This window comes from Podarcis filfolensis (assembly GCF_964270895.1).
Source record: "Podarcis filfolensis genome assembly, chromosome: 5".
Classification (NCBI taxonomy): domain Eukaryota; kingdom Metazoa; phylum Chordata; class Lepidosauria; order Squamata; family Lacertidae; genus Podarcis; species Podarcis filfolensis.
Genome location: NC_139608.1, coordinates 90,289,700 through 90,316,451, shown reverse-complemented (window position 1 = coordinate 90,316,451; position 26,752 = coordinate 90,289,700). Strand labels below are relative to the sequence as shown.

Below are 26,752 nucleotides of genomic sequence, written 5' to 3'. Positions count from 1 at the left end.
ATCCAATTTTGGTGATGCTTTTGAATTATGGTGCTGGAGGAGACTCTTGAGAGTCCCATGGACTGCAAGAAGATCAAACCTCTCCATTCTGAAGGAAATCAGCTCTGAGTGCTCACTGGAAGGACAGATCATGAAGCTGAGGCTCCAATACTTTGGCCACCTCATGAGAAGAGAAGACTCCCTGGAAAAGACCCTGATGTTGGGAAAGGGGGAGGGCACAAGGAGAAGGGGACGACTGAGGACGAGATGGTTAGACAGTGTTCTCGAAGCTACTAGCACGAGTTTGACCAAACTGCGGGAGGCAGTGGAAGACAGGAGCACCTGGCGTGCTCTGGTCCATGGGGTCACGAAGAGTCGGACACGACTAAACGACTAAACAACAACATTTGGGTGATCATAAGTTGCCCTGAATGCTGTGTTTTAAATTGTTCTGGTGGGGACGCATCGTGCTTCTTCTGGGATAGTTTGTGTACCTTTGGTCCCCACCCTGCACTCAGCTCTCACCTGTGGCACCTAGAAGCTGTCCGCATGGGACAGTGGTTACATCCTGTGGAATGGCTTCCACTGGCCACCAAAACCAGCTGACAGTAGCCAATGAGTTGCATGCAAAGACAGGCTCTGGTGGATTGAGTGGACGAGACCAAGAGTGGGACCAATGGTCAAGAAGGCCTTTTCTGCACATGCTTTTAGACCAGGCATCCTCAACCTGCAGCCCTCCAGATATTTTGGCCTACAACTCCCATGATCCCTAGCTAACAGGACCAGTGGTCAGGGGTGATGGGAATTGTAGTCCAAAACATCTGGAGGGCCGAAGGTTGGGGATGCCTGTTTTAGACGCAAGTGAGGGGCAGATGGAGCTCATACATCTGGGAAGGCAGCCCATCTAGGAGAGGGTAAACTCTGGTCCTAAACCTCCACTGCCTTGCGGGATATTGTCACGGTCCGGGTTACAGGCAGTCAAAGTCCTGGTGGAGAATGTCGGGCCCGGGGGCAAGACGGTGGGGTGGGAGCAGGAACAAGAGTCCAGAAGCAAGGAACAGGAACAAGGTGGGGTGGGAGCAGGAACAAGAGTCTGGAAGTCAAGGGTCCGAGGGTCAGGAAACCAAGACTCAAGAAGCCAAAGGCAGGAAGCGTGTTGCTGTGGCCAAGAGCCAAAGGGAAATGCTGTCCTTATATCCCTTCCCGGCTCTTGCCACCAGGTGCTGTGAGTTTTCAATTGGCCTCACCTGTGCGGCCGCGCCTTGCCTCTTCAGAACAAGCTTAGGAAAGCCCCAGTCCTGTGAAGCCTTACCGGTCACAGGGTCTGGCTCCTTCATGCACTCCTGACAGATATCTCCAAGAGAAGAAAGGAAGTAGGACCTACGCAAATCCAGAGTGGAGCGCCTAAGATGGTTGGGTGGCACCTTGCGTGCCTCCTTCTGGCAACTCCTGCAGCCTAGCTGATGCCAAGCATATTGCTCTGCTTTCCTTTGGACCACATCAGCGAGGCTGAGAGTGGTGGGTCCTGTTGTCTGAGCAGCCAAAGACCTCCAGACACACTGCCCAGGCATGCACCCCAGGGAGGTCACTTCAGTGCTGCTAATGTAGCAAAACAACAACACAAGAGGCAGCAGTTAAGAGTTACCAGTCTCTGCAGCCACAGTTTAGAACCTTAGGGCATAGCTGTCAACCGCCCCTTATTTGGCGGGAAACTCCCTTATCCCAGCGCCGTGTCCCGCTGCTGTCCCTTATTGATGATGTCCCTTAAATTTCCCGGGTTTCAAAGGAAGAAGCTCCTCTCCCTCCCTCCCTGCCGGCCAGGGAGGAGGGAGGCTCCAACTGTGTTGCTTGGCTGCGTTGCTCACCCAATAAGGAGTCTAAGAACGACTGGGGGGGTGGAGCTTGCATGCCTTGTGCCGATCAAATCGGCTGCGTTGCCTGGGGACTCGCCTTTGCTCAGCGCTTCCCAGCGGAGAGGTGACGTGGTTTTCCTTGCTGCATCCCCTTTGCTGGGTTGCTGCGCTGTGGGAGCCACCGCTTGAGGCTTCGTTTGGCTGCTGGCTGGGCTTTCTGCCTTTGGTTCAGAGGGGCTCAGAAGTTGAACGTACCTGTGCCCCTTGGAAAATCCCTTATTTTGGCTGCTGATCCCTTATTTTCGAGGCTGCTGGTCCCTTATTTTCAAATCTGTAAGTTGACAGCTATGCCCTAGGGCAAAGTGTGGGTAATAAATTAAATTAATTTCCCTCACCTTCGCTCCTCTTCTCTGCCAAATAGCTTGTTGACAAAATTTTAAAGACTTTGTACTTGCCGTCTCAACAGCTCCCCTTTGGGTTAAAGTGCTGCAGAATTTCAAGCTGCTAAGTGTATCTTTTATTACTATCTGGCAAACGGGGGAAATAATAATTTGAAACAAGAAAACGTCAATATTCTGGAAAACAAAAGAGGGGAGATGGTATTATATGGGCTTAGAAACAGGATGTAGACCACGGAGAAAGGAAAATGGGAAGGAACATGGTTACAACGCAACGGACATGATGACAAAATGAAATGTTTCGTACGACTACTGCCTCAAATTGCCAATACTTCCATGCTCAGCCTCAGGAAGAATGAAGAGACACCGCAAAAAGGCACAATTAGAAGTTCATGAAGGCATGTGGATCAGGTGGCCAGTGTCCTAAGCAGATGTAGCATGCACCGTGAGATGCATCAAACTCAAATACTACTAGACACATTTGCAATACCATGGATGGGCATTGAGGGGACCTGCTAATGCAATAGGCCTAAGAGAAGCTGTAGCTGTTCCAATTTTTCAGTTTTGGTCTCAGATTCTCTCTGTGTGTGTCTGTCTGTCTCTTGAGAGAGAGAAAGGTAGGTGTCAGCTTGGAAGACAACCGTCCGCATACTCAGCCATTTATTTCCAACAAGTGCCGTTCTATGAAATATCTGCAGAGATATTTCCACCTCTTGGTTCAGTTATGAAGGAGAGGTCCTCTGCTCTCCTACCTGCAGCCACATTCTGCTACCTTCATCCCTTCGTACTGGTATTTCAGAGTGGGCGTTCCGGCATCGTCATTGTAAAGCAAGGAAATGGCTTCTAGCTTGGTGGGAACGCAACAAGCCTTGGCTGCTTTCTTGGGGTTCTTGTAGTGCACCAAGGTCTGGATGATAGCGTGTTTAGTCGGGGTGACGTTATCAGTCAAAGGAAAGAAGCAGCCCCCTTTGCACTCAAACGCCTCATAATCCGAGGGCGCAATGATCCAATTCCAGCCAATTTCTTTGAAGTTGACGTGAAGAGACGTTCTCCGACAGTGGTTGCTTTCAACGCTGCGTTTGCTTCTAGATGAAGAATGGTCGATTCTGCTGACAGGCAACACATTCTGCTTGTGAACAGTGTCATTCTTAAGCACGCTCTCCTGTTCGTGCGCCATCATTTCCTGAAGTTCCCTGTGGTTCTCCTTGATTCTGTTGCCATTATCGTTGGAAAACACTATCAGCAAGGGCAAACGGTTGGACTCGGCTGTTACACTGATGCGCGGCTTTCCACAGGTGGGCTCCCTCTGAACATGGCTTTCCACGGTGATCTGTAGCTGGCTGGTAGTCCTTGCTTTCTCCGCCTTGACCCATCTTTTCACAGTGCCAGACATATCAAACATCACCCAGCCGCATTCGTGGATTTCTTTGGAGACTAGGAAAGATTGGGCATCTTTTGGTTTCTCCCAGGGATCCCCTCCTAGACTGCCGTAGATGACCACGTTCCCCTGAAGGCGAGAGAAACACTCTGCCTCCTCCTGGCAAGCAGTGTGGATCCGAAGCTCAGCTCTGGTGACTTCTTCATGCCACGGGATGGAGACGTTGAAAAGCAAGATGTATTTCTGAGAGGGATCCATTTCCCCTGAAGCAATATCTGTGGGAGAAAATTGATAAGCATTGTTACCATAAGGTAAAGGTAAAGGGACCCCTGACCATTAGGTCCAGTCATGGCCGACTCTGGAGTTGTGGCGCTCATCTCGCTTTATTGGCCGAGGGAGCCAGTGTACAGCTTCCGGGTCATGTGGCCAGCATGACTAAGCCACTTCTGGCAAACCAGAGCAGCACACGGAAACACCATTTACCTTCCCGTCGGAGTGGTACCTATTTATCTACTTGCACTTCGATGTGCTTTCGAACTGCTAGGTTGGCAGGAGCAGGGACCGAGCAATGGGAGCTCACCCCGTCACGGGGATTCGAACCGCGACCTTCTGATCAGCAAGCCCTAGGCTCTGTGGTTTATCCCACAGCGCCACCCGTGTCCCTATTGTTACCATAGCTCTCTGTTATTGCGGGGTGGGAGATATGAAATGTAGGCAACCCAGTTACTTGGGCGGGGTACAAATAAAATAAAATAAAATAACCACCATTATAATCATCATCATCATCATTGCTTATTTCTGGGGGGACACAGGGGTACGCATACCCCTAAACATTTTGTGAATCTAAGTTTGGCCTCATTGAGGGGCAGTATTTCAATATGAGTAGGAAAATGAAAGTACCCCTAAACATTTTTTTAGAAAAAAGCACTGTTGTTGTTGTTTTTACTATTTACTATTATTAGGAATAGGTCTTAGACCTGCATCTTAATTGATGGCTTGCTGCTGCTGGTGTTACAAGTTCTCATGTAAATCAAAACAGTAGCAAATATTCTGCTTGCAGCCAGTAGACAACATTTTATGGGTGAAATAAGGGATTCTTTTAATATTTCTAACAGACCTGCTATGACAGCGAGGTTCAGTATCTAAAGCCTCCATCTCCTATTTTTGTGGAATGACTTCAGTGCATTAAAAGAAAACTGCCTGGCAAAGAGAGAGAGATCTAGACCTTCCCAGTGTCCTTATTTTCCTGGGACAGTCCCGGATTTACAGAAGCCGCCCTGGTTTCTGATTTAATCCTGGAATGTCCCACTTTTCCTTAGGACGTCCCTGTTTGCACTGGAGAAATGTTGGAGGGTATGGAGTTATGCGGCCCTCGAACCAAGGAAATAAGTATTTATACAACCTTTAGAAGGCACCTGAAGGCAGCCCTGAATTGGAAAGTTTTTTAAAAAATGTTTTATTATGTTTTTATATACAGGGGACCCTCTAGTTACGTACCGCTCTGGATACGTAACTTTCGGGTTACGAATGCGGCATGTGCAGAAGTGCTCAATCGCTCCATGTGCGTGCACAGAAGTGGCGCCTCTGCCTACGGACTTTTCAGGATGCGGACGGACACCTGGAATGAATTTAATTCATATCCGGAGGGTCCACTGTATGTTGGAAGCTGCCCAGAGTGGGTAGGGTATAAATATCATAATCATCACCATCACCACCACCACGATTGAATAGGATGTCCCTATTTTCATCAGTGCTGGAGGAGACTCTTGAGAGTCCCATGGATTGCAAGAAGATCAAACCTCTCCATTCTGAAGGAAATCAGCCCTGAGTGCTCACTGGAAGGACAGATCCTGAAGCTGAGGCTCCAATACTTTGGCCACCTCCTGAGAAGAGAAGACTCCCTGGGAAAGACCCTGATGTTGGGAAAGATGGAGGGCACAAGGAGAAGGGGACGAAAGAGGACGAGATGGTTGGACAGTGTTCTCAAAGCTACCAGCATGAGTTTGACCAAACTGCGGGAGGCAGTGGAAGACAGAAGTGCCTGGCGTGCTCTGGTCCATGGGGTCACGAAGAGTCAGACACCACTAAACGACTAAACAACAACAACAACATTTTCATCAGAGAACTGTTGGAGGTTATGGGCTTGTTCTGTTTCTCTCAGGGTGAATGGGCCCCCCTTCCCTGCCCTGAATGTGGGGAGGGCGTCAATGAAAAAAGCCCAGGGTTTTCCCAAAACGTTTGATTGCCTGTTAATTGGGCTGGCAGCAGAATCACCAGCCATACTAGCAATGGCACCCTCCATTGTGCTTGAGGCAGAAGGGTGATTTTTTTTTGGTGGGTGGAGAGAACCAGGAAAAGCCATACAACATACTAAGTGGTGTTCCGCAACAGTGAGGAACACCTTGGAGGTTCAAGAGGAACAGCTGAGGGCTACTGTCACTGCTCTCCAACATCTGCCGCCTGAGACCAGTGTCCCACCCTGTCTAATGGTAAGGCCAGCCCTGATCCCGGTTTATACATAAAGGTCTCACGCCGATGGATCAGTTTCAGGCACTACAGAACAAATTATATATCCTAGCCACTAGCATTTGGTAGATTATTGGCCAGCTATCTGCCCATAAACAAGCAGCGAAGGACTTCACTGTGGCACAAATCAAACACATGCACACTCAGCAGCCAAACTGGATAAAGCCCAAGAAATCACAGGTTGATTTCTCTGCTCCTCCTTCCATTTACCTCGTAATGGCCTCCTTGTGGGACGCGGGTGGCGCTGTGGTCTAAACCACTGAGCCTCTTGGGCTTGCTGATCAGAAGGTTGGCGGTTCGAATCCCCGCAACAGGGTGAGCTCCCGTTGCTCTGTCCCAACTCCTGCCAACCTAGCAGTTCGAAAGCAAAGTGCAAGTAGGTACGGCTGCGGCGGGAAGGCAAATGGCGTTTCCGTGCGCTCTGGTTTCTGACACAGTGTGCCGTTGCACCAGAAGCTGTTTAGTCATGCTGGCCACGTGAACCGGAAAAGCTGTCTGTGGACAAACGCTGGCTCTCTCGGCCTGAAAGCGAGATGAGCGCTGCAACCCCACAATCGCCTTTGACCGGACTTGACTGTCCAGGGGTCCTTTACCTTTACCTAATGGCCTTCTATGAGGACTGTGCCATGACATGGCAAGGGATGAGGGGAGTAATTCTGGCATGCACTTTGGGGGGCGGGGGAAGACAGAGTTTCCACTTAACTTTCTGCCCCTTTTGGAGCTCCACTTTGTAAAGGTCATAAGCGAATAGAATTGCTGAGCACATTTTATCTCATTATTATAATTAATTAATTTAATTTATATGCTGCCAGGGAACCAGGCAGAGAGCCTTCTCGGTTGTGGCGCCCTCCCTGCGGAACGCCCTCCCACTAGATGTCAAAGAGAACAACTACCAGACTTTTAGAAGACATCTGAAGGCAGCCCTGTTTAGGGAAGCTTTTAATGTTTGATGTATTACAGTATTTTAATATTTTTTGGGAAGCCGCCCAGAGTGGCTGGGGAAGCCCAGCCAGATGGGCGGGGTATAAATAATAAATAATAATAATAATAATAATAATTATTATTATTATTATTATTATTATTATTATTATCTGAAGATCCCAGGGCGGTTCACAACATAATAATGCAAAACGAGAGCAAACAAAAAACACATAACCAGAACCAAAATAAGCCAATAACCTTAGCAATCATAATTATTTTGCTATCTGAATTCTATTCCTGGTAGCGTTCCCAGGGGCGCCAGCTTCTCAAAACAGTTGAGGGGGCCTAACGTGATATACTGACATCGCATGCAAGGAGTCAGGGAGTGGAGCTGAACATCCTCTGAACATTGAGGAGGTCCTCAAAAAAACAAAACCCAAAAAACCCAAAAAACTGGGGGGGGGGGACGGGACAAAGTGCCTTGGCCCCCAGGAACTGGCGCCTACAATTGTTCCTGAAATGTGGTCCTAGTTGCTATTCTTTTAATTAGTTTCACTTTTTAAAAAAGCACCCTAAAGTGTCTTCACATTGGTGTGAAGAGGAAAGTATTTTTGGGTCTCCCTTGAAGCATAGTAAATAAAGATGGGCTCAAAGCTCAGATTGGGGTTGGTTTTTTTTTATTTAATAGGGCTGTCATATTTCAATAATTGAAAATCTGGACACAAAAGTTATTGAGCAAAATGTTTTTTGGCAAAGTTCTGAGCTTTTTTGGGGGGGGGGCACGCAACACGGTTGAGTTTTTGAGTTTTCCCCAAAGTCCCCCCATCCCCCCACAAAATCTCAAAAATATCTACTCTTCGACATGGAATTTCCCCGGATATTACAGCCCGGCTGAAATTCTAGACGTATGGCAACCCCAATTTCTTGAAAACTAGGGCTAATTTTAAAATCCTATTGAAGTATCGTGGTTTGGCCACTGCCAGAAACAGGAACCTTCACTGGGGAGACAACTGACATCAGGAATTAACTCAGAAGGGTTGGCTGGCTGTTCAGTTGGCAGGGGCAGAGTGCCAGAGATGTTTTGACAAGCAAGCCCTAAATTACATTATCAGTTTATTGCTGGTATCTGATTTCTTCTTGATTTAAAAAGAAAACAACATCTTTTATATTATACAGTGGTACCTCAGGTTACATACGCTTCAGGTTACATACGCTTCAGGTTACACACTCCGCTAAGGCAGAAATAGTGCTTCAGGTTAAGAAATTTGCTTCAGGATGAGAACAGAAATCGGGCTCCGGTGGCACGGCGGCAGCAGGAGGCCCCATTAGCTAAATTGGTGCTTCAGGTTAAGAACAGTTTCAGGTTAAGAGCGGACCTCCGGAAGGAATTAAGTACTTAACCTGAGGTACCACTGTATAAGGAAAAGTGAAGAACGATCAGGCTTGCTGATAGAGCAAGTAACTACAGCTGCAATTTCATAAACACTTCGTGTAAGATCCATTGAACTTAATAGGACTTACTTTTGAGTAGGCACAAAAAGGATTCCACTGTAGGATTCCTACCTACCGGGAAAACCAAGCCCACACATTGCGGAAGAAAACCCTCATACCTTCAGGACTGAAGCTACGGACAATGTTGGATATGGGGCTGGAAGACTTGTCCTTGGTATATCGATTATACAAATCAATCATGAATTGGGGTGGCTCCTCTTTCATCTTCTCCTGTGAAGGTATCTCTGATAAGTTCAAGTTCCTCAGGAAATCGGCTTTCAGATTCTCCAGGAAAGCCTGGAAGTCGAAAGGGGCCTCTTCATCCATATTCTCAAGGTCACCAGAGTGTTCGGGAGAGTTTCCCGCGGTGAGTAATCCGCTCCTAACATCCACAGGTTTGCTGTTTGTCAGATGGACCAAGATGACATTCACAAGAGCCAAGGCACCCAAACAGTACATTTTGCATGTGCTTCGTTCTCCGGTGGGGGAAAAGCCAACAGAGATCCAGGAACGTCTTGTCCGATTAGAGTCTGAGGAGTGAGTAGGGGAGCAAAACCAAAAGCTAGACGCTTTCTGAAGCTGTGTTGCGGCCGCTCTTTTCCCCAGCCCCAGACCCTTGTGAATTGTCAAGTAGACTGGTCATACACTTGCCCTTATCTCAGCGATTGATGCTAACATTTCAGTCCCTTATCTATTACGGCTCTTCACTAATGAAGATTCTATAAACATGCGGACGAGCACATATGGCTCATGAAAGCCCACGATGGAATCTATGTTCTCCTTTGGGGGGTCATTGTTGCTTAATGATGTCCCGTTGTCATTTCCTTGCCAGCGACAATATGTATTTTAGGATGCCTGATAGGAGGCTTGGAGGGGGAGGGGAGGGAGGTTTGTAAAGTGTTTTCCTAGATTCCCGCAGCAAAATATTAACACCCCCACTGCAGCTCCAAAGTTCCTTAAAATACTTTCCAAACGGCGCCGATGTGCTCTGATGTAAGACACAATCCTATGACGATGCAAATACCCATAAGGGGGACTCATTTATCAGCTAAGTGCTATTGTTTGTACACAGAAGATGATCTGCTTTCTGTCATCTCTCCCCTCCCCCCACCCCCAGGACTGTCAGTTATCACTTGGGTGATACTATGATGGCAATTCCCTGGTTTTCTGGTAAGTAACAAACATTATTATTATTGTCCAGTAGCACCTTAGAGACCAACTAAGTTTGTTCTTGGTATAAGCTTTTGTGTGCATGCACACTTCTTCAGATACACGAAAGCTTATACCAAGAACAAACTTAGTTGGTCTCTAAGGTGCGCGGGTGGCGCTGTGGGTTAAACCACAGAGCCTAGGGCTTGCCGATCAGAAGGTCGGGGTTAGCTCCCGTTGCTCGGTCCCTGCTACTGCCAACCTAGCAGTTCAAAAGCATGTCAAGGTGCAAGTAGATAAATAGGTACAGCTCCGGTGGGAAGGTAAACGGCGTTTCTGTGCGCTGCTCTGGTTCGCCAGAAGCGGCTTAGTCATGCTGGCCACATGACCCGGAAGCTGTCTGCGGACAAACGCCGGCTCCCTCGGCTTATAGAGTGAGATGAGCGCTGCAACCCCAGAGTCGGCCACGGCTGGACCTAATGGTCAGGGGTCCCTTTACCTTTAAGGTGCTACTGGACAATTTTTTATTGTTTATTTATATTTCAACTGCGTCAGACCAACACGGCTATCTACTTGAATTATTATTATTATTATTATTATTATTATTATTATTATTATTATTTTGTTGGGAGCTGCCCAGAGTACCTGGGGCAACCCATTCAGATGGGCGGCAATAATAAATAATAAATTGTTATTGTTATATAGCCTTTTTGTACGTAACGCTTCCTTCCTTCCTTAGATATACTGCGTCCCAACATGAAACTCTTTATAGGGCTCAGGCAAGTCTCTGAGGGAAGCAAGTTCTATGGCGCAGTCGCTGGACATTGATTTGTGATGAGAAGAAAGCAGTCTGTGCATATTGTTACAAAAGTCGGGTGCCTGCCCCTCTCTCTGCTGAGCGGTGGCCAGAGCCCATGAGGTCCCAGGCAACCCCACGGGGACCTGTGTTCCTTTGAAGAACGGAAGACACGGTCGAGACTGTCATGGCTTTAAGAAATGTGCTTTCTTCACCTATTTACACTTTCATTCTGCATGGAAGAGAGTCCAGATCTTACAGCATGGCCATTTCAAGAGGGGCTTGTTCCCCACAGCTGTGCAAACTGGAGTCTAAGGCATCTCTCCCAGCCTGCCTTCAGCCAACCTGCCCAAGATGGATCTCAACTCTTCTTCCTGCTTCTTCCTCCCACCATTCCTTGCTTCCACACACCCCATCACCTTGGTAACCTCATACTCCCCAAGCCATTCCTCCCCAATGGCCCACCAACCCCTTTTGTCATGTTAAGAGGTTTGCTCTTCACTAAACCAGCCAGGATGGTTTGCGTAAACCAGTCCAGGGATTCCCTGTTGGCAAAGTTTGGCAGCTTGTACTTTAATCTACATCCCAATTAATCAAAAACCTAGCATTTATTCATTCTTAGGGTTTAAGGCATGGGTAGGCAAACTACGAGGGACGCGGGTGGCGCTGCGGGTTAAACCACAAAGCCTAGGACTTGCCGATCAGAAGGTTGGCGGTTCGAATCCCCGCGACGGGGTGAGCTCCCATTGTTCGGTCCCTGCTCCTGCCAACCTAGCAGTTCAAAAGCACATCAAAGTGCAAGTAGATAAATAGGTACCGCTCTGGCGGGAAGGTAAACGGCGTTTCCGTGTGCTGCTCTGGTTCGCCAGAAGCGGCTTAGTCATGCTGGCCACATGACCCGGAAGCTGTACGCCGGCTCCCTTGGCCAATAAAGTGAGATGAGCGCCGCAACCCCAGAATCGTCCGCGACTGGACCTAATGGTCAGGGGTCCCTTTACCTTTACCTTAGGCAAACTAAGGCCCGAGGGCCGGATCCCGTCCAGTCGCCTTCTCAATCCGGCCCGCGGACAGTCTGGGAAACAATGTACTTTTACATGAGTAGAATGTGTCCTTTTATTTAAAATGCATCTCTGGGTTATTTGTGGGGCATGGGAATTCTTTCTTTCTTTCTTTTTCCAAAATATAGTCCGCCCCCCCCCCACAAAGTCTGAGGGACAGTGGACTGGCCCCCTGCTGAAAAGGTTTGCTGACCCCCGGTTTAAGGGGACCCCCCCCCCCAAAAAATCTATAACAATATGATGGAATCCTGGTACAATAAGCTCCCACAGTCTGCACAGATAACAGCTAGAACGAGCACTGAAGCCATAGCAGGTAGAAGTTAAGTAGTCCTACTCCAGGTTTTGGTGACTTCCAAAGAGTCATATATAATCAAGAACAAAGCAACCTTCAACCTTGTGAGCCCTTCTGAGAGTCATTTTTGCTATCATTTTTTACAAAGAGACTTAGAAGTAGGTGTGCCTCACATTTCCTAGGCTTCTAGGAAATGACCACTTCTGTGATCCTACTATTCAGGTTTCTCAACTCATCATATCTCTCATCAGCCAGGTAGAAGAAAGGCTTTGGATGAGTTGTGGGAACTTGCCCTTGGGCGAGATGGATGGAGCTGTCCGTGAGATGCCCTCACTTCCTGTTTCCTTTGCACCACTGAGGCATTGCTCTTAGAAAAGATAAGGTCAAGTGCTCGCTTCAGCAGCACATATACTAGAAAAGATAAGGTCAAGTTTTCCTGAGCGTGTACCTAGGATCTCCCGCAACAAAACAAAACAAAAACAGTTTGCCTGTCAACCGAGGAACAAGTTAAAGTCAAGGGAAACTGGGGGGTGGGGGCGGACCCCTGACCATTAGGTCCAGTTGTGGCCGACTTTGGGGTTGCGGCGCTCATCTCGCTTTATTGGCCGAGGGAGCCGGCATACAGCTTCCGGGTCATGTGGCCAGCATGACTAAGCCGCTTCTGGCGAACCAGAGCAGCGCATGGAAACGCCGTTTACCTTCCCGCTGGAGTGGTACCTATTTATCTACTTGCACTTTGACGTGCTTTCGAACTGCTAGGTTGGCAGGAGCAGGGACCGAGCAATGGGAGCTCACCCCGTTGCGGGTATTTGAACCACCGACCTTCTGATCAACAAGTCCTAGGCTCTGTGGTTTAACCCACAGTGCCACCCGCGTCCCAAGGGAAACTAGAAGTACCTACAAAACAAATTTAAAATACTAGGTGAAGGGGCCATAGCAAAGGTGATAAAACTGATTAAGGTCCATTTGCTTGTTTCAGGGCTGTCTTTAGCATATGCACCGCCGGGGTGCAAAGATCCGCCCAGCGCCCCCAAATTTAGTTTAGCCCCCAAATTAACTTTTGTTGACCTTTTTTTTGGGGGGGGGCAAACTCAAAATTCTTGAGCTTTCTTTGGGAGGGGAAATCGCTCATCTGTAGTAATGATGCAGTGGAAAAAACTGCTACGGAGTAACAGAGCGATGGGCGTGAGAGAGGCTTTCGCTCCATTGCTTTTCACTGCTGCCAATAGAGAGGGACCAGTATACAGTAGGTATACATTTGGCGCCCCCCAGAATTCAGCGCTCAGGTGCCCTGCACCCCATGACCCCCAGAATAATTGGGTGCACTCTCCCTACCTTGGATCAAATCTATGCTGCCAGGTGCCATAAGAAAGCTGCAGAGATAGCGCAGGATAGTGCGCACCCTGGAAACGATCTCTTTCAGCTTTTGCCTTCTGGAAGAAGGTACAGGGTTATAAAGACTAGGACTAGCCGCCTGAGAAACAGTTTCTATCCAAATGCGATTTTGGTTTTAAACGCAGTGTACGGTAGTCTCTATGGGAGTATATTGTAATTAATTACGGGGTATCAGAGTTTTTAGGGGGCAAACCAGAATGGGATAGCTGGGATAGCAGGCTTGTTGGTTTCTGAATGTCTGATGTAGATTTTCAATTTCGTTGTTCTGTATGAGACAATGACAATAAAGATTATCGTATCATGTTGTATCGTATCGTATTGTATCGTAAAGACAGCTCTGGCTCGTGTGGTTTGTGTGTGTACTCACTTGGCTGGCCTCATCCAAGAGCCCTGGGTTTCATTCGGCAGCTCCCAGACCAAATAAGGCCTACTCAGCCTTTTGGAAACTTCTAAACCTCTGTTTAAGAAGATCAAACCTATCCATTCTTAAGGAAATCAGCCCTGAGTGCTCACTGGAAGGACAGATCCTGAAGCTGAGGCTCCAATATTTTGGCCACCTCATGTGAAGAGAAGACTCCCTGGAAAAGACCCTGATATTGGGAAAGATGGAGGGCACAATGAGAAGGGGACGGCAGAGGACGAGATGGTTGGACAGTGTTCTCGAAGCTACCAGCATGAGTTTGACCAAACTGCGGGAGGCAGTGGAAGACAGGAGTGCCTGGCGTGCTCTGGTCCATGGGGTCATGAAGAGTCGGACATGACTAACCGACTAAACAACAACAACAACAACAAACCTCTGCTTTCCTCCGTGTACTAGAGCTAAGATAGGAACCCTTTCAAAATCTGGAGGAGACCTCATTCGGATGATTGAATCCTGTCACCTTTGCTGTTTGTTTAAAAGATAAAAGAGACTCAGCGCCTCTCTGGCTGCATTTAGTGTTGGCACCTCCTGACCTGAGTGGAGAGCTGTGGCAGAGACCCCTGCCATATGCAGTAATCCAGGTTTCTCAACACATGACTGGATGGAAGGAGGAATGTCTCCTTCTGTTCCCATTCTTTAAGAAGAGGGTTCCTCACGCAGGTGTGTGATATTAATTGGGAAATAATGATTCCCCACGCATAGGGCTTTTCCACATTTCCTTTTGCTATACTAACATTCTACCTATCTAGGCACATATATCTCCGTGAGTTCAACTTCTTAGTATAAATGCTGCATGAATGGACCAGATTCTACATGGAAATACTGTGTTTGTGTACGTACGCAAGTGAAGAAGTGTCCGTTTCTTATCCCGGAAACACAGTTTTCCTTTAAAAATTCTTAGGAGGTTGAGCTTTGGGGGGTGACTCTAAATATAGAAGAATATGGTAAACAACATTATCTCTGTTATGCAAGTTAAGAAAGCATTGGAAGGCAAAATGTGTAACCAATCCCCTCCACCGCCGAAGACGATTGCAATTTCAAGTCCACTCATTCAAAGACGATCAAATGCTAATCGCGTATACACGTGCCAAATTTATTGGCATGTACAGGCGTATTGGGGTATGCTGTGTTGTAAATAAAAAACTGCCCTTTTCCCTTATGGGATATCCAAGAGCCCATATAGAGTCCTTACATAGCTTCCCTATTGGTAGGAGAAAATAACAGAGGCCAACCAGAGAATATTGAGAAGCAAAGCAGCTAGTAAGCTTGATCTTTATTGATCTGTTGCAACAGGGTCTCCCCTCACATGCAGGAGAGAGGAGGGACCCAGAAAAATGGCGTGCAAGGCCTTATAAAGTCTTTTGAAATTCCCATCCTGTAGATCAAGACCACCCCTCAGAAACCTAAGACCACCCCTCAGATACATCACACCTACATCACAGAAAAGGCAGTCTAAAACAGAAATTCGATTCGAACCGCCAACCTTCTGATCGGCAAGTCCTAGGCTCTGTGGTTTAACCCACAGCGCCACTGCAAAATGTACTAGAGCTGCATTAATTATTCTTCACAATGCATTTATCATTCAAGTCAGACCATGTTTAGAATGCTGCTGGACCTGAATGTTAAAAGCCTTACAGCATCCATTCAGCCCCATGCGAAGAGCCTCGCAGTGTGATCTCTCAGCGAACCAACCTCATGGGATTCCTATGATTCCAGCACTTGGTCTTGAGATTCTTTCCAAAAAGCTCCCTCGAGAAATCTGCCTCTGTGCCCCTGCTGGATAGCAGGAGTTCCCACAGTGCCAGACTGGGCACCAGGAAGGATGTTCCCTTCACATCAGCATAGAAATTATGCTGCGGGTAGGGCTAGGAGATTCCTGGTTTACAACATTGTGATATATCACCAGCTAAACATCATATGTGGGACGCGGGGGGCATTGTGGGTTAAACCACAGAGCCTAGGGCTTGCCGATCGGAAGGTCGGCAGTTCGAATCCCCGCGACGGGGTGAGCTCCCGTTGCTCGATCCCTGCTCCTGCCAACCTAGCAGTTCAAAAGCACGTCAAAGTGCAAGTAGATAAATAGGTACCACTCCGCCAGGAAGGTAAATGGCGTTTCCGTGCGCTGCTCTGGTTTGCCAGAAGCGGCTTAGTCATGCTATCTACATGACCCGGAAGCTGTACGCTGGCTCCCTTGGCCTATAGAGCGAGATGAGTGCACAACCCCAGAGTCATCCACGACTGGACCTAACGGTCAGGGGTCCCTTTACCTTTAAATATCATATACACTGATATATCACGAGGTCTCATATAAGGATGGAGCAACATAGTTTTGGACGATAAATCACCCAGCCCTAACACACATAATGATTCACGATGTATTGCCAGTCATGAAACCAATATCATGATATGGACTTCTAAACGGTTTTGGTGGATATATCAATATATCACCCAGCCAGCGTTTTTTTCCCCCCTGGGATTTCTCAAGGGTACTTTTTTTTATTTTTATTTTTGCTGAAAGGAAAGTGCTGGTTTAAAGTGTGGCACTTGCTGTAACAACTTCATGGTGTGTAGCAGCACCTCTTTCTAGAAGAAAAGCACTGCACCAGGCCCTAATTGTGGGTTGAAAGTAGTGTTCATTGCTCACCTGTACCCCTGGTTGGCATCCGTCTGTCACGGGAGACGAAGGAAGAATGTGCCTTCGGAGGTAAAGTCAAACTGTCATTTGTTGACATTTGTAAGGATTGTGTACAGTACCATCTACAAGTTGGGCTCCCCAACTTATTTTAAAGCCTTCAAAAAGTACAGTGGTACCTCAGGTTAAGTACTTAATTCATTCCGGAGGTCTGTACTTAACCTGAAACTGTTCTTAACCTGAAGCACCACTTTAGCTAATGGGGCCTCCTGCTGCTGCCGCGCCGCCGGAGCCCGGTTTCTGTTCTCATCCTGAAGCAAAGTTCTTAAGCTGAAGCACTATTTCTGGGTTAGCGGAGTGTGTAACCTGAAGTGTATGTAACCTGAAGCGTATGTAACCTGAGGTACCACCGTAGTTGCTACATTTTTCTATATTGCACTGGTCACCGAAGTGTGGAAGTCTGGTCTTGGGCAAGCAATGATGGAAACTTAGGAGCTTCTATAAAGGCTGTGGTTAGCTGTTCTCAAAGTCTCATGAGGGAGGCAAAGTTCGTGTTCGCGTGTGTGTGTGTGTGTGTGTGTTTTCACACGCTTGGCTGCCTGTTGTCCCCAGCACCTGTCTCCAATTACTGAGAATGACAAGCCACAGCTCTGATTGAACCGCGTACATCTAAACGAGATCATTTGTCTTCATCATCTCTGCCCATCCTTCAATGCCTTGACAGCAGTCTCTCATTGGAAGATAATAAGACCCATTATTGCTTAGAGGAGGAATAATGTATCGCAGGCCCCGCACAGAGCCTTTGGGAGCAATTTGTATTCATTAACGTTCTCGCAAATTAACTTTCACTGATTAATATGTAAGTGTGACAGGCATGCTGGTTGGGCTGCTTGAGCTGGCGAGAGGAGTCTCCTTGCATCCATCCCAGTTGTTCGGAAAACAAAAAAGAAAGATGATACAAAAGGAAACCGCATACCTATCTAGAGGTGCCTCTTCAGCTATCCGGAAGCCCAGCAGAAGTTGGTCTTTCAAAGCAGAAGAGTTTTAAACAGAGCCATTTGTTCCACAGGCCACTTGCTGCAGTGCAACCACCCAACTCGCTTTCCTAAATACTATCTCCATAGTGCACCTTCACCTTTAGACATTTGAAGTACAGAACATCTCACAGCTTGTGTTTTCCAGGAAGGCGTAACATATAAACATTCTCCACAACTACCTCATCCAAAGTTTGCACCATGTAAGGGCTTTTCCAGATGACCTGTTTACTGAACATTCACCCTCATTTGGTTAAAAAAGGTAAAGAGACCCCTGACCATTAGGTCCAGTCGTGACCGACTCCGGGGTTGCGGTGATCATCTCGCTTTATTGGCCAAGGGAACCGGCGTACAGATTCCGGGTCATGTGGCCAGCATGACTAAGCCGCTTCTGGCGAACCAGAGCAGCACACGGAAACGCTGTTTACCTTCCCGCCAGAGTGGTACCTATTTATCTACTTGCACTTTGACGTGCTTTCGAACTGCTAGGTTGGCAGGAGCTGGGACCAAACAACGGGAGCTCACCTCGTTGCGGTGATTCGAACCGCCGACCTTCTGATTGGCAAGCCCTAGGCTCTGTGGTTTAACCCACAGCGCCACTTGTGTCCCTTCTCATTTGGTTACACAGAGGTTAAGATTATTTCCAGTCTCTACTGAGCCCTCATCCTCATTTGCTTGCATGGCATTTACGCATTTCTCTGTGAATATTTTGTTTGCCCTACATTTTTCAGTGGGACACGGGTGGTGCTGTGGTCTAAACCACTGAGCCTCTCGGGCTTGCCAATCAGGAGGTCAGCGGTTCGAATCCCCGCAACAGAGTGAGCTCCCGTTGCTCGGCCCCAGCTCCTGCCAACCTAGCATTTCAAAAGCACCCCAAAAAGTGCAAATAGATAAATAGGTACCGCTCCATTGGGAAGGTAAATGGTGTTTCCGTGCACTGCTCTGGTTTCTGGCCACATGACCCGGAAAAACTGTCTGCGGACAAACACCGGCTCCCTCTGCCAGTAAAGCGAGATGAGCGCCGCAACCCCAGAGTCATTCGCGACTGGACTTAACTGTCAGGGGTCCTTTACCTTTACCTTTTACATTTTTCAGTGCCGTTCCCCTTCCCTTTCCTAACTTCAAAAGAGCCCAATTCTTTTTAAAGTGCATTTGCTAAGCCATTTTAGCTGCAGAAACCTGACATTCTCAAATCCCTCGTACAAAATACTGTCAGTCTCAGAGTCACCTAAACCTTTGTAATGGAATGTCAAAAAAAAGGCATCTTTAACTTTCCTGGGTCTTGGGAAGTCCTCTTTAAGAGTGTCAAGGCAGTTGGTACCTCACACTGTTCCAACGAAGCTGTTATGTACTGAGTTGAATAGGATCCAAAATGCAGCAGTCTGATTGGTCCTAGAACAATAGGATCCAAAATGCAGCGGTCTGATTGGTCCTAGAACAATAGGATTCAGAATGCAGCAGTCTGACTGGTCCTAGAACAATGCAGCAGTATGATTGGTCTGCAGGAGCCACCCAATCCAGCTCCAGATGGAAGTGAATCCACAACCTGATTGGCCTACAGGAGAATTCCGGAATTAGCCAATCACGTGCAGCCCATTGTGTAAATAATGTATATAAAGCAGATACTTTGGGGGAACATATACCTCCTCACCACTATGAGCTGAATAAAGAGCATGAAATCCACTCTCGACTCCGAGTATATTTCAGAAGCATTGATCTCTCCTTGAACCAACCCAGTCCATCTCCTTCCAATGGACAAGAGTTAAGAGGGCAGGTGATTCAAACAAATGGGTGGCTGCAACTGAGCCGCTCCACAGCTTTCCCCAGACACCGTGTGCTGGAGGTTGTTATGGGCGATGTGGTTATCACCACAAAAGCCTGTATCACCTGAAAGGGGGCTCGCTTTCACTTCTTTGCTGATAAAGGCCCGTCTCTTTGCCACCGGTCATTCACAGCTTCCCTCCCCTCAGTGCCAGACTCTCCAACCATGCTGGGAAAGCCACTTCCTTGCCAAGAAGCAGTAATGATTTCCTCCTCTCTTCCAGATCTTGCGGCCATCGAACTGTGCCACAATCCAGAGCATTGTGAAAGCCGTCAGAGTCATTCCAGGCGTTCCAGAGCCCTGCTGCGTCCCCTACAAAATGAACTCTCTGGCTGTTCTGCTCCTTGATTTGAGCAGATACATTGTGTTAACAGCTGCGATGGGAATTTTATGGTCTTAGATATATGGTAATGTTCATAACCGCACATACATAGATCAGCACAGGAAGACCAACCTGGAACCGTTTTGATTCCTAAACTGACCAAATGTTTTCTCTGCATGGTCAAAGTGGAAAAGCCTCCCCATTGTCTTTTCCTTCACAAATCCTGTCTTAAGGGTGTTTGAATAGGGTGTGAGCCTGTGACATGGTCCAGGAACCAGTGGCGTAGCGTGGGTTGTCAGCACCCGGGGCAAGGTAAGTAATTTGCGCCCCCTACCCCGTGGATTTGCGCCCCCTAACCTGTGGATTTGCGCCCCTAACCCTAATCCCCAGTTGTTGCGCCCGGTGCGGCCGGCCCCCCCTGCACCCCCCACGCTACGCCACTGCCAGGAACTAAGTATTTATCACTACAAAAGAATGGCCAGGCTCCTCAGAAGCGGCTTGTTTTTCTCCTGTTGTTGTTTATCTCCTGTCTGGCAGGTTACTGATTGGATTGCCTGGGGAGCCTGGCCAGTCTTTTGTAGTGATAAATACTAAGTTCCTGGGCCAGGTCACAGGCTCACGTCCTATTCAAACACAGACATACCCTTAAGACAGGATTTGTGAAGGAAAAGACAATGGGGAGGCTTTTCCACTTTGACCATGCAGAGAAAACATTTGCTCAGTTTAGGAATAAAAATGGCTTCAAGTCGGTCTTCCTGTGCTGATTTATGTACGTGCGGTTATGAACATTGCCATATATCTAAGACCTCAAAATTCCTATCACACCGGAAGCAAACACCTCCGGGTTTGCTGCGTTCGTAACCTGAAAAAAATGCAACGTGAAGCAAATGCAACTGGAGGTATGGCTGTAGGTCTTTTTACAGAAGTGATGGAATAGCCCAGCTTCTCTCTACTCTGCTGCTTGATGGAGTGGTTCCCATTAAGTGGCAGCTGAGCAGGAGCAATAATATTCCTCCCACCAACATACAGCCCTTTCTCTTTAGCTGGTGGTGGTCAGGGAAAAAGCAGCTCAGCTGGTTGGGCATTGTAAGACCAAACTATAAGAAAAACATACCTTATGTAAAGGAACAGTGACACCTGGTGGTCCATGAAGTAACTGCAGACTTTAAAGTTTACCAAACTCCACCCTCCAGCTGTTTTGGGACTACAATTCCCATCATCCCTGACCACTGGTCCTGTTAGCTGGGGATGATGGGAGTTGTAGTCCCAAAACAGTTGGAGGGCTGAGTTTGGGGGTGCCTGGTTTATACCATATATTGTTACAAAAGTTGGGTGTCTCTCCCTATCTCTGCAAGAGCTCATGGGGTCCCAGGGTCTGTGGTCCTTTGGAGAACTGAGACATGGTGGAGACTGTTGTCGCTTGAAGAAATATGGTTTATTTCCCTATTTACACCTTCAGTCTGCATGGAGTCCAGATCTTAAAGCATTGGTCATTTCAATGTTGAATGGTTTATTTAAATGTTAAGGTTCATTATTGTTTCACAAGATGTGTATCTCTTTAAAGGCCAGAGTAAATATCATGACCTAGTTTTACAGCTGTGAAGCAGTATAGCAGGTGCTGTTAAGTTGTGTTAATTAAGCTGTGTCAGCAATTGGGTATAGTATATAAAGAGCAGCGTGTACCTCTCTCAGTACCCTGGTGAATCATACTTATAGATTTAATGTAAGAGGAGTTTTTGTTTTTGTAATTAAAGCCAAGCAAAAGATATTTTTGTGTTTCTTCATGGTTTCCTGAATGTGTGGTCTCCCCAGTACAATGGTACCTCGGGTTACATACGCTTCAGGTTACAGACTCTGCTAACCCAGAAATAGTACCCCGGGTTAAGAACTTTGCTTCAGTATGAGACCAGAAATCGTGCTCCAGCGGCGTGACAGCAGCAGGAGGCCCCATTAGCTAAAGTGGTGCTTCAGGTTAAGAACAGTTTCAGGTTAAGAACAGAACTCCGAATGAATTAAGTACCGGTACTTAACCTGAGGTACCACTGTATGCGTTCTGCAGTGCAATTAATCTGCTAAATATGCAACATCCAAGAGGGGTTTGTCCCCCATAATTGTGCAGTCAGCCTTCAGCCAGCCTGCCCAAGATGGATCCCAGCCTTTCTTCTTCCCAGAACACGGGGCTACAAACTCTCTTTTCCTGTCACCTCACAGCCAGTTACCCTGGCGACCTTTCAAGTTGCCTTGAATAGGGTTTTAACTTTGGAAAGGCAACTTACAAAGAAAATGATTAGTTTGATTGATGGATGTAATGTAACCAGTGATTGATTGATGCAATCGATACATCTTTGTCTTTGTCCTCATAAAGAACCTAAAAATGGCAATCAGATTTTTTTATAAATAATGTTAAGTCTTGTTATTACCTGGAATCCTAATAAACTTTATAAGAATATGGAGCAAGTGGTTTTCATCTCCTAAGTGTACATCTGTACAATGAAACATCCCAAATTAACTGATCCCATATACTAGACAATACTAGTACGTAACTTTGATCTCTATAGAGCACGAGAGAATTAACCTATCAGCAGGCTTTCACTTTCGTCTCTCTTTTCCAGGCTGTATTATCAACAGTCCCAAAATATTTTCTGAGCAATTTCTAGGAAAATCTGGATGCTGTGGACTAAAATGTTAATTCCCATTTACATTGTCTTTCTGCATTTTGGGCAACCTCTGTTTCTTGTATGATGACCAATATCACCGCTTCAGTCCATCATGATGAGTCTTGGATGATTCCCCACTTTCCCCAAATGAGTTCACGTTCCCCAAACACTTCTGTAAGTGGTTAGCTAGAAAAGTCAACTGTCCCTTATTTTGGGCCATAGGTAAAGGTAAAGGGACCCCTGACCATTAGGTCCAGTCGTACCCGACTCTGGGGTTGCTGTGCTCATCTCGCTTTATTGGCCTAGGGAGCCGGCGTACAGCTTCCGGGTCATGTGGCCAGCATCACTAAGCTGCTTCTGGAGAACCAGAGCAGCGCACGGAAACGCCGTTTACCTTCCCACTGGAGCGGTACCTATTTATCTACTTGCACTTTGACGTGCTTTCGAACTGCTAGGTTGGCAGGAGCAGGGACCCAGCAACGGGAGCTCACTCCGTTGCGGGGATTCGAACCGCCAACCTTCTGATTGACACGCTCAAGAGACTCAGTAGTTTAGACCACAGTGGCTTAGACCTCAGTGGTTTAGACCTTAAGCTGCATGTAAATCAGAAGTGGTCGCTCAGACCCAGAACATGAGTGGTTATGAGTGAGGAGGATACAAAACTCAGTTCACGCACAACTCGCCATCGTGGGGATTCAAACCACCGACCTTCTGATCGGCAAGTCCTAGGCACTGTGGGGCCTCGAAGCGCAAATGCATAAACTTGGCCTAGTTGTTAGCACCCCAGAAGAAGTGCTCTTTTTGGAGTGTCTTGTACTATTGCAGTCATAACAGTTCTTATAGAAGCAGCTGAAGGCTGGAACCAGAGGGGACTCCGAAAAGTCTGGTGCTAGGGTTGAAAAACAGCTGCATTTATTTGAATGGCATACAGCTACTATTTCCCCTCCTAGCTCCAGATGGAAAAGGAAGTATTACATACTTGCCTTGAAACTGTGCTACGTAAATACATAAAAAGCACAATCTGCTCTTGCAGGGCCAGGTTGGGGTCTTTTCTTCCCCCAAGAACTATAGCCTGGCCTAGACATGCAGAAAAACACTGGTAAAACCCAGAGGGGGTAAAGTGGACTGCAGCCGGGGACCGCGGTTTCGAATGCATTTGACATGTTTAAACCATCCTCTAAAAGTAAAACAGCAAACTCTAGCATACCAATAAGATCCATAACCCGTGTCAAGTTGTATTAATTTCCTTTGTGCAGAGAGTTTTTTTATTTAGGTTTTAAGGCAAGAAAGCATTTAAAATGGTGTGTCAAAAGTTGCAGAGTTCATTCTCAAAACTCTGGTGTAGTTTTTCATCTATTGTATACATAGACCAGGCAGTAGAGGTTGGCTGCGAGGTGTGTCTTCTGAGCTGCGGCCCACAAAAATAGCCACAATGGGTAAAATTCTGTTCTTCAGTCTAAAATCTTACTAACGCCCCTGTTCTTAATTTTCTTGTGACTCAAATCATGTTGCTGAATGTAAGCTATAGCTGGAGCCAGAGTCTTTCAAACTGAAATGGGAATCATGCTTTTGCACTTAAAGCTTGCTTATTTTAATATTTTTTTTCATTCAAACATTTGGAAAGATGGGCTATGAGTTAAAAAAAGGAATAACATGAATCTTTAGTTTATCGTGTCTGCATAAGATCAATGGGGTTGTATTCAGTAGTTTTGGAGACCATAATTGAGCAAAAGTTGGTAGACGTTTTCATTCGCAAATAATTTGTCCCATGTATGCAGTTTTAAATAGGACATTCAATATGTATACAACCCTGTAATGTAATATTTCTGCCGCTAAATTTGGCTAATAAAAACACAGAAGAAAAGAATGGAAAGGAAGGAAAAGCAACTCATAATCTGGAGGTTAAAAAACTCTCTTGGTCCACCCACAGGCAGGAAGTACATCAGTACCTAGCTATATGTTTTACCTTAAATGAAGTTCTGCATCATTTAAGGTGATACATATGTCAAAACCCTGAACTACTTCCGGCCAGTGGAAGTGCAGGCCTCTTCAGCTCTGTTCATAATAGTGGGACTGGTGAGAGCAGAAACTCCAAACTCACCCTCGAAACAATTTGATCATGAGAAACATTTGACTGCGTTTGATGGTCTTGGTCTTCTTGTACCAGCTTGTGATTTAAACACAAGCTATTTATTACCACTTTGCAGTGTAAGGTGCAGTATTGGAGGCAAAAGTCTATCTTGAAACTCTTAATGTGGGATGCGATACATAAGTAGCAGTCAAGTACAACATTCCTTGTTTTCCTAGAGTGGACATGCGGGGGAATGTTTGGTCCAGGCAGTCGAAAACTTCCTGTTTCCCCCTGGCTGGGACATACTTCCTTTGCATGTGATTAGAGGTGGGCGTGACCTTGTGACCAGGTAACGAAAAGGACAAGGCACAAAGCACTCTCTCTCTCTCTTTGACTTCCTCCGTCATTGGAGCAGCTTTTTAGCTAGAGATGCTCTGTTGGCTTCTAGCCAACAGAAGACACTGGGATTATCCCCATATGGGATAGCTCCACATGTATATAGTAAAGGTAAAGGGACCCCTGACCATTAGGTCCAGTCGTGACCGACTCTGGGGTTGCGGCGCTCATCTCACTTTATTGGCCGTAGGAGCTGGCATACAGTTTCCAGGTCATGTGGCCAGCATGACTAAGCCGCTTCTGACGAACCGGAGCAGCACACGAAAACGCCGTTTACCTTCCCACCAGAGCGGTACCTATTTATCTACTTGCACTTTGACGTGCTTTCAAACTGCTAGGTTGGCAGGAGCAGGGACCGAGCAACAGGAGCTCACCCCATCGCGGGGATTCGAACCGCCGACCTTCTGATCGGCAAGTCCTAGGCTCTGTGGTTTAACCCACAGCGCCACCCGCGTCCCCCACATGTATATACTTTGTAACTAAGTCTGCCTTCAGGGATCACACTGAGCTCTGCCTGATGTATGTAAACTTTTTTTATTTACTTATGAATAAGACTGTGGTGCCTTTATTCTTTTAAGAGGGATATTAAGGGAACTTACCAGGAACCTAATAGTGAGAGGCTTACAGAAGCCTGCAACCAGCTATCTGTTGTGTGTTTAAAAGGGGGATGAGAAACTCTGCTAAGTAAAGGAACTTGCTAGCGCAAGCTAGGAAGGATATTAATAATATATCCATCCTCTCCTGCCTCCCTCAACATTCCCACACTTAACTGTGTATACTGCCTGTTTCTAAAAGGAGGTGACCTTCTTTCTCTAGGCAGTCTGCTTCCAAAACATCTCTCCCGGAAAGGCATCACCTTGGCAAAAGTTTGGTACCAAACCCACAGGCATGAGAGAATCAGCAGACTAGGGCTCTCCTGAACCCACCAATTCTCCCCAGCAGATGCCCCCAGTCAGGCCATTTCCCCCTGAGTTTGGAGCACAGCTGGGGGATGATCTTAAATGGTGGAGTGAGCCTGCGAATTCTCCCAGGCAAATGCCCCCAGCCATACAGTGTTGGGAGGGAGACCTAGGGTTGATCACCCAGATTTCTCTTGTGATGGGTAATTTCATTGTAAGGCACACCACAAAGATGTCGTGGATTGCATTAGGATAGCCAACCTGGTACCCTCCAGATGTTTTGGATTCCCATCAGTCCTTACCAACATGGCCAACGGACAGTGATGAAGGGAGTTCATCTCATCTATCACAAGATTATAGACATGGAGAAGTTAGATAGGTTCGGAGGGTTGCTTCATGATTATTTAAAATTTCCATCCCAGAGATTGACTTGGCATGTAGGGGGGGGGGGAACATGTAACTTGAGATGTGTGAAGAGTGGCAAAAGCTGTAGGGCACCAGTCCGCCGTTACAGATATCGGCTGCAAGTTTGGAAACTCTGGCTCAGTCAGAAATGGCACTTGCACCATTCTCCTCAGCACACCTTACTTACGTTATGTACAAAACTCTGTTCGTTCCTTCATGATAATTCATTCTCCCTTTGGAAACTGTGTTGAAATTTCAGGGCATGGGTTTTTGCAGGGAGAGTAAGAACATGAATGGCTCCAATGCAAACCTGGCAACCTCTCGTTTTATCCAAAGGGCTGCATCACAGATTCCCTGCAGAAGCCATTCTAGTTGGGCAGCTAAATTTCAGAAGTCTAGTGTACTAGATGCATACATACATGGCCATTCTGTTATTAAAAACCAGCGAGGCAGCCAGCCACTAACTTTTCTTGAATCAAAACACACTGGATAAAAAGTTGCCGGTCATTTCACAGTCCTGGTGACAAAAAAGTTGTCTCCTGCAACTGCTAAAACACTTTCTCTGTGAGTTTCATCTTCTACTTAAAGGTCATGTCCTATCACCAGTGATAACATGAAGCAGCCAAGGAAGCCTGGGTCTGAGAAGTCATACTTCTCTAGCTTGAATGGGAATGGGGGGGGCATAGCCATTGGAAACAAGCCACCTCTATTCAAAACACAGGCCTCTTTTTCAGGTGGGTGAAGACAGCAAGGTCCTGTGTGGCTTAAAGCCTACTTTCTTTCAGCTGCCATTCATCCGAGGGACAGCGCCATGCCGCCATTAAGCCCAAACCATTACAAATACTAGTAGAAGTGAA

General features: G+C 46.9%; 1 protein-coding gene across 1 annotated transcript; it reads right to left on the bottom strand.

Annotated features, from left to right (window-relative positions):
* Positions 1-2,326: 2,326 nt before the first annotated feature.
* Positions 2,327-9,148, bottom strand: GDF2 (growth differentiation factor 2). Its single transcript, XM_083615914.1, has 2 exons — positions 8,666-9,148; positions 2,327-3,883 (listed from the first exon to the last, which is right to left on the bottom strand). The coding sequence occupies exons 1-2, from the start codon at positions 9,003-9,005 to the stop codon at positions 2,979-2,981; spliced, it is 1,245 nt and encodes a 414-aa protein (XP_083472040.1). The 5' UTR covers positions 9,006-9,148; the 3' UTR covers positions 2,327-2,978.
* Between the last annotated feature and the right edge of the window lie 17,604 nt (positions 9,149-26,752).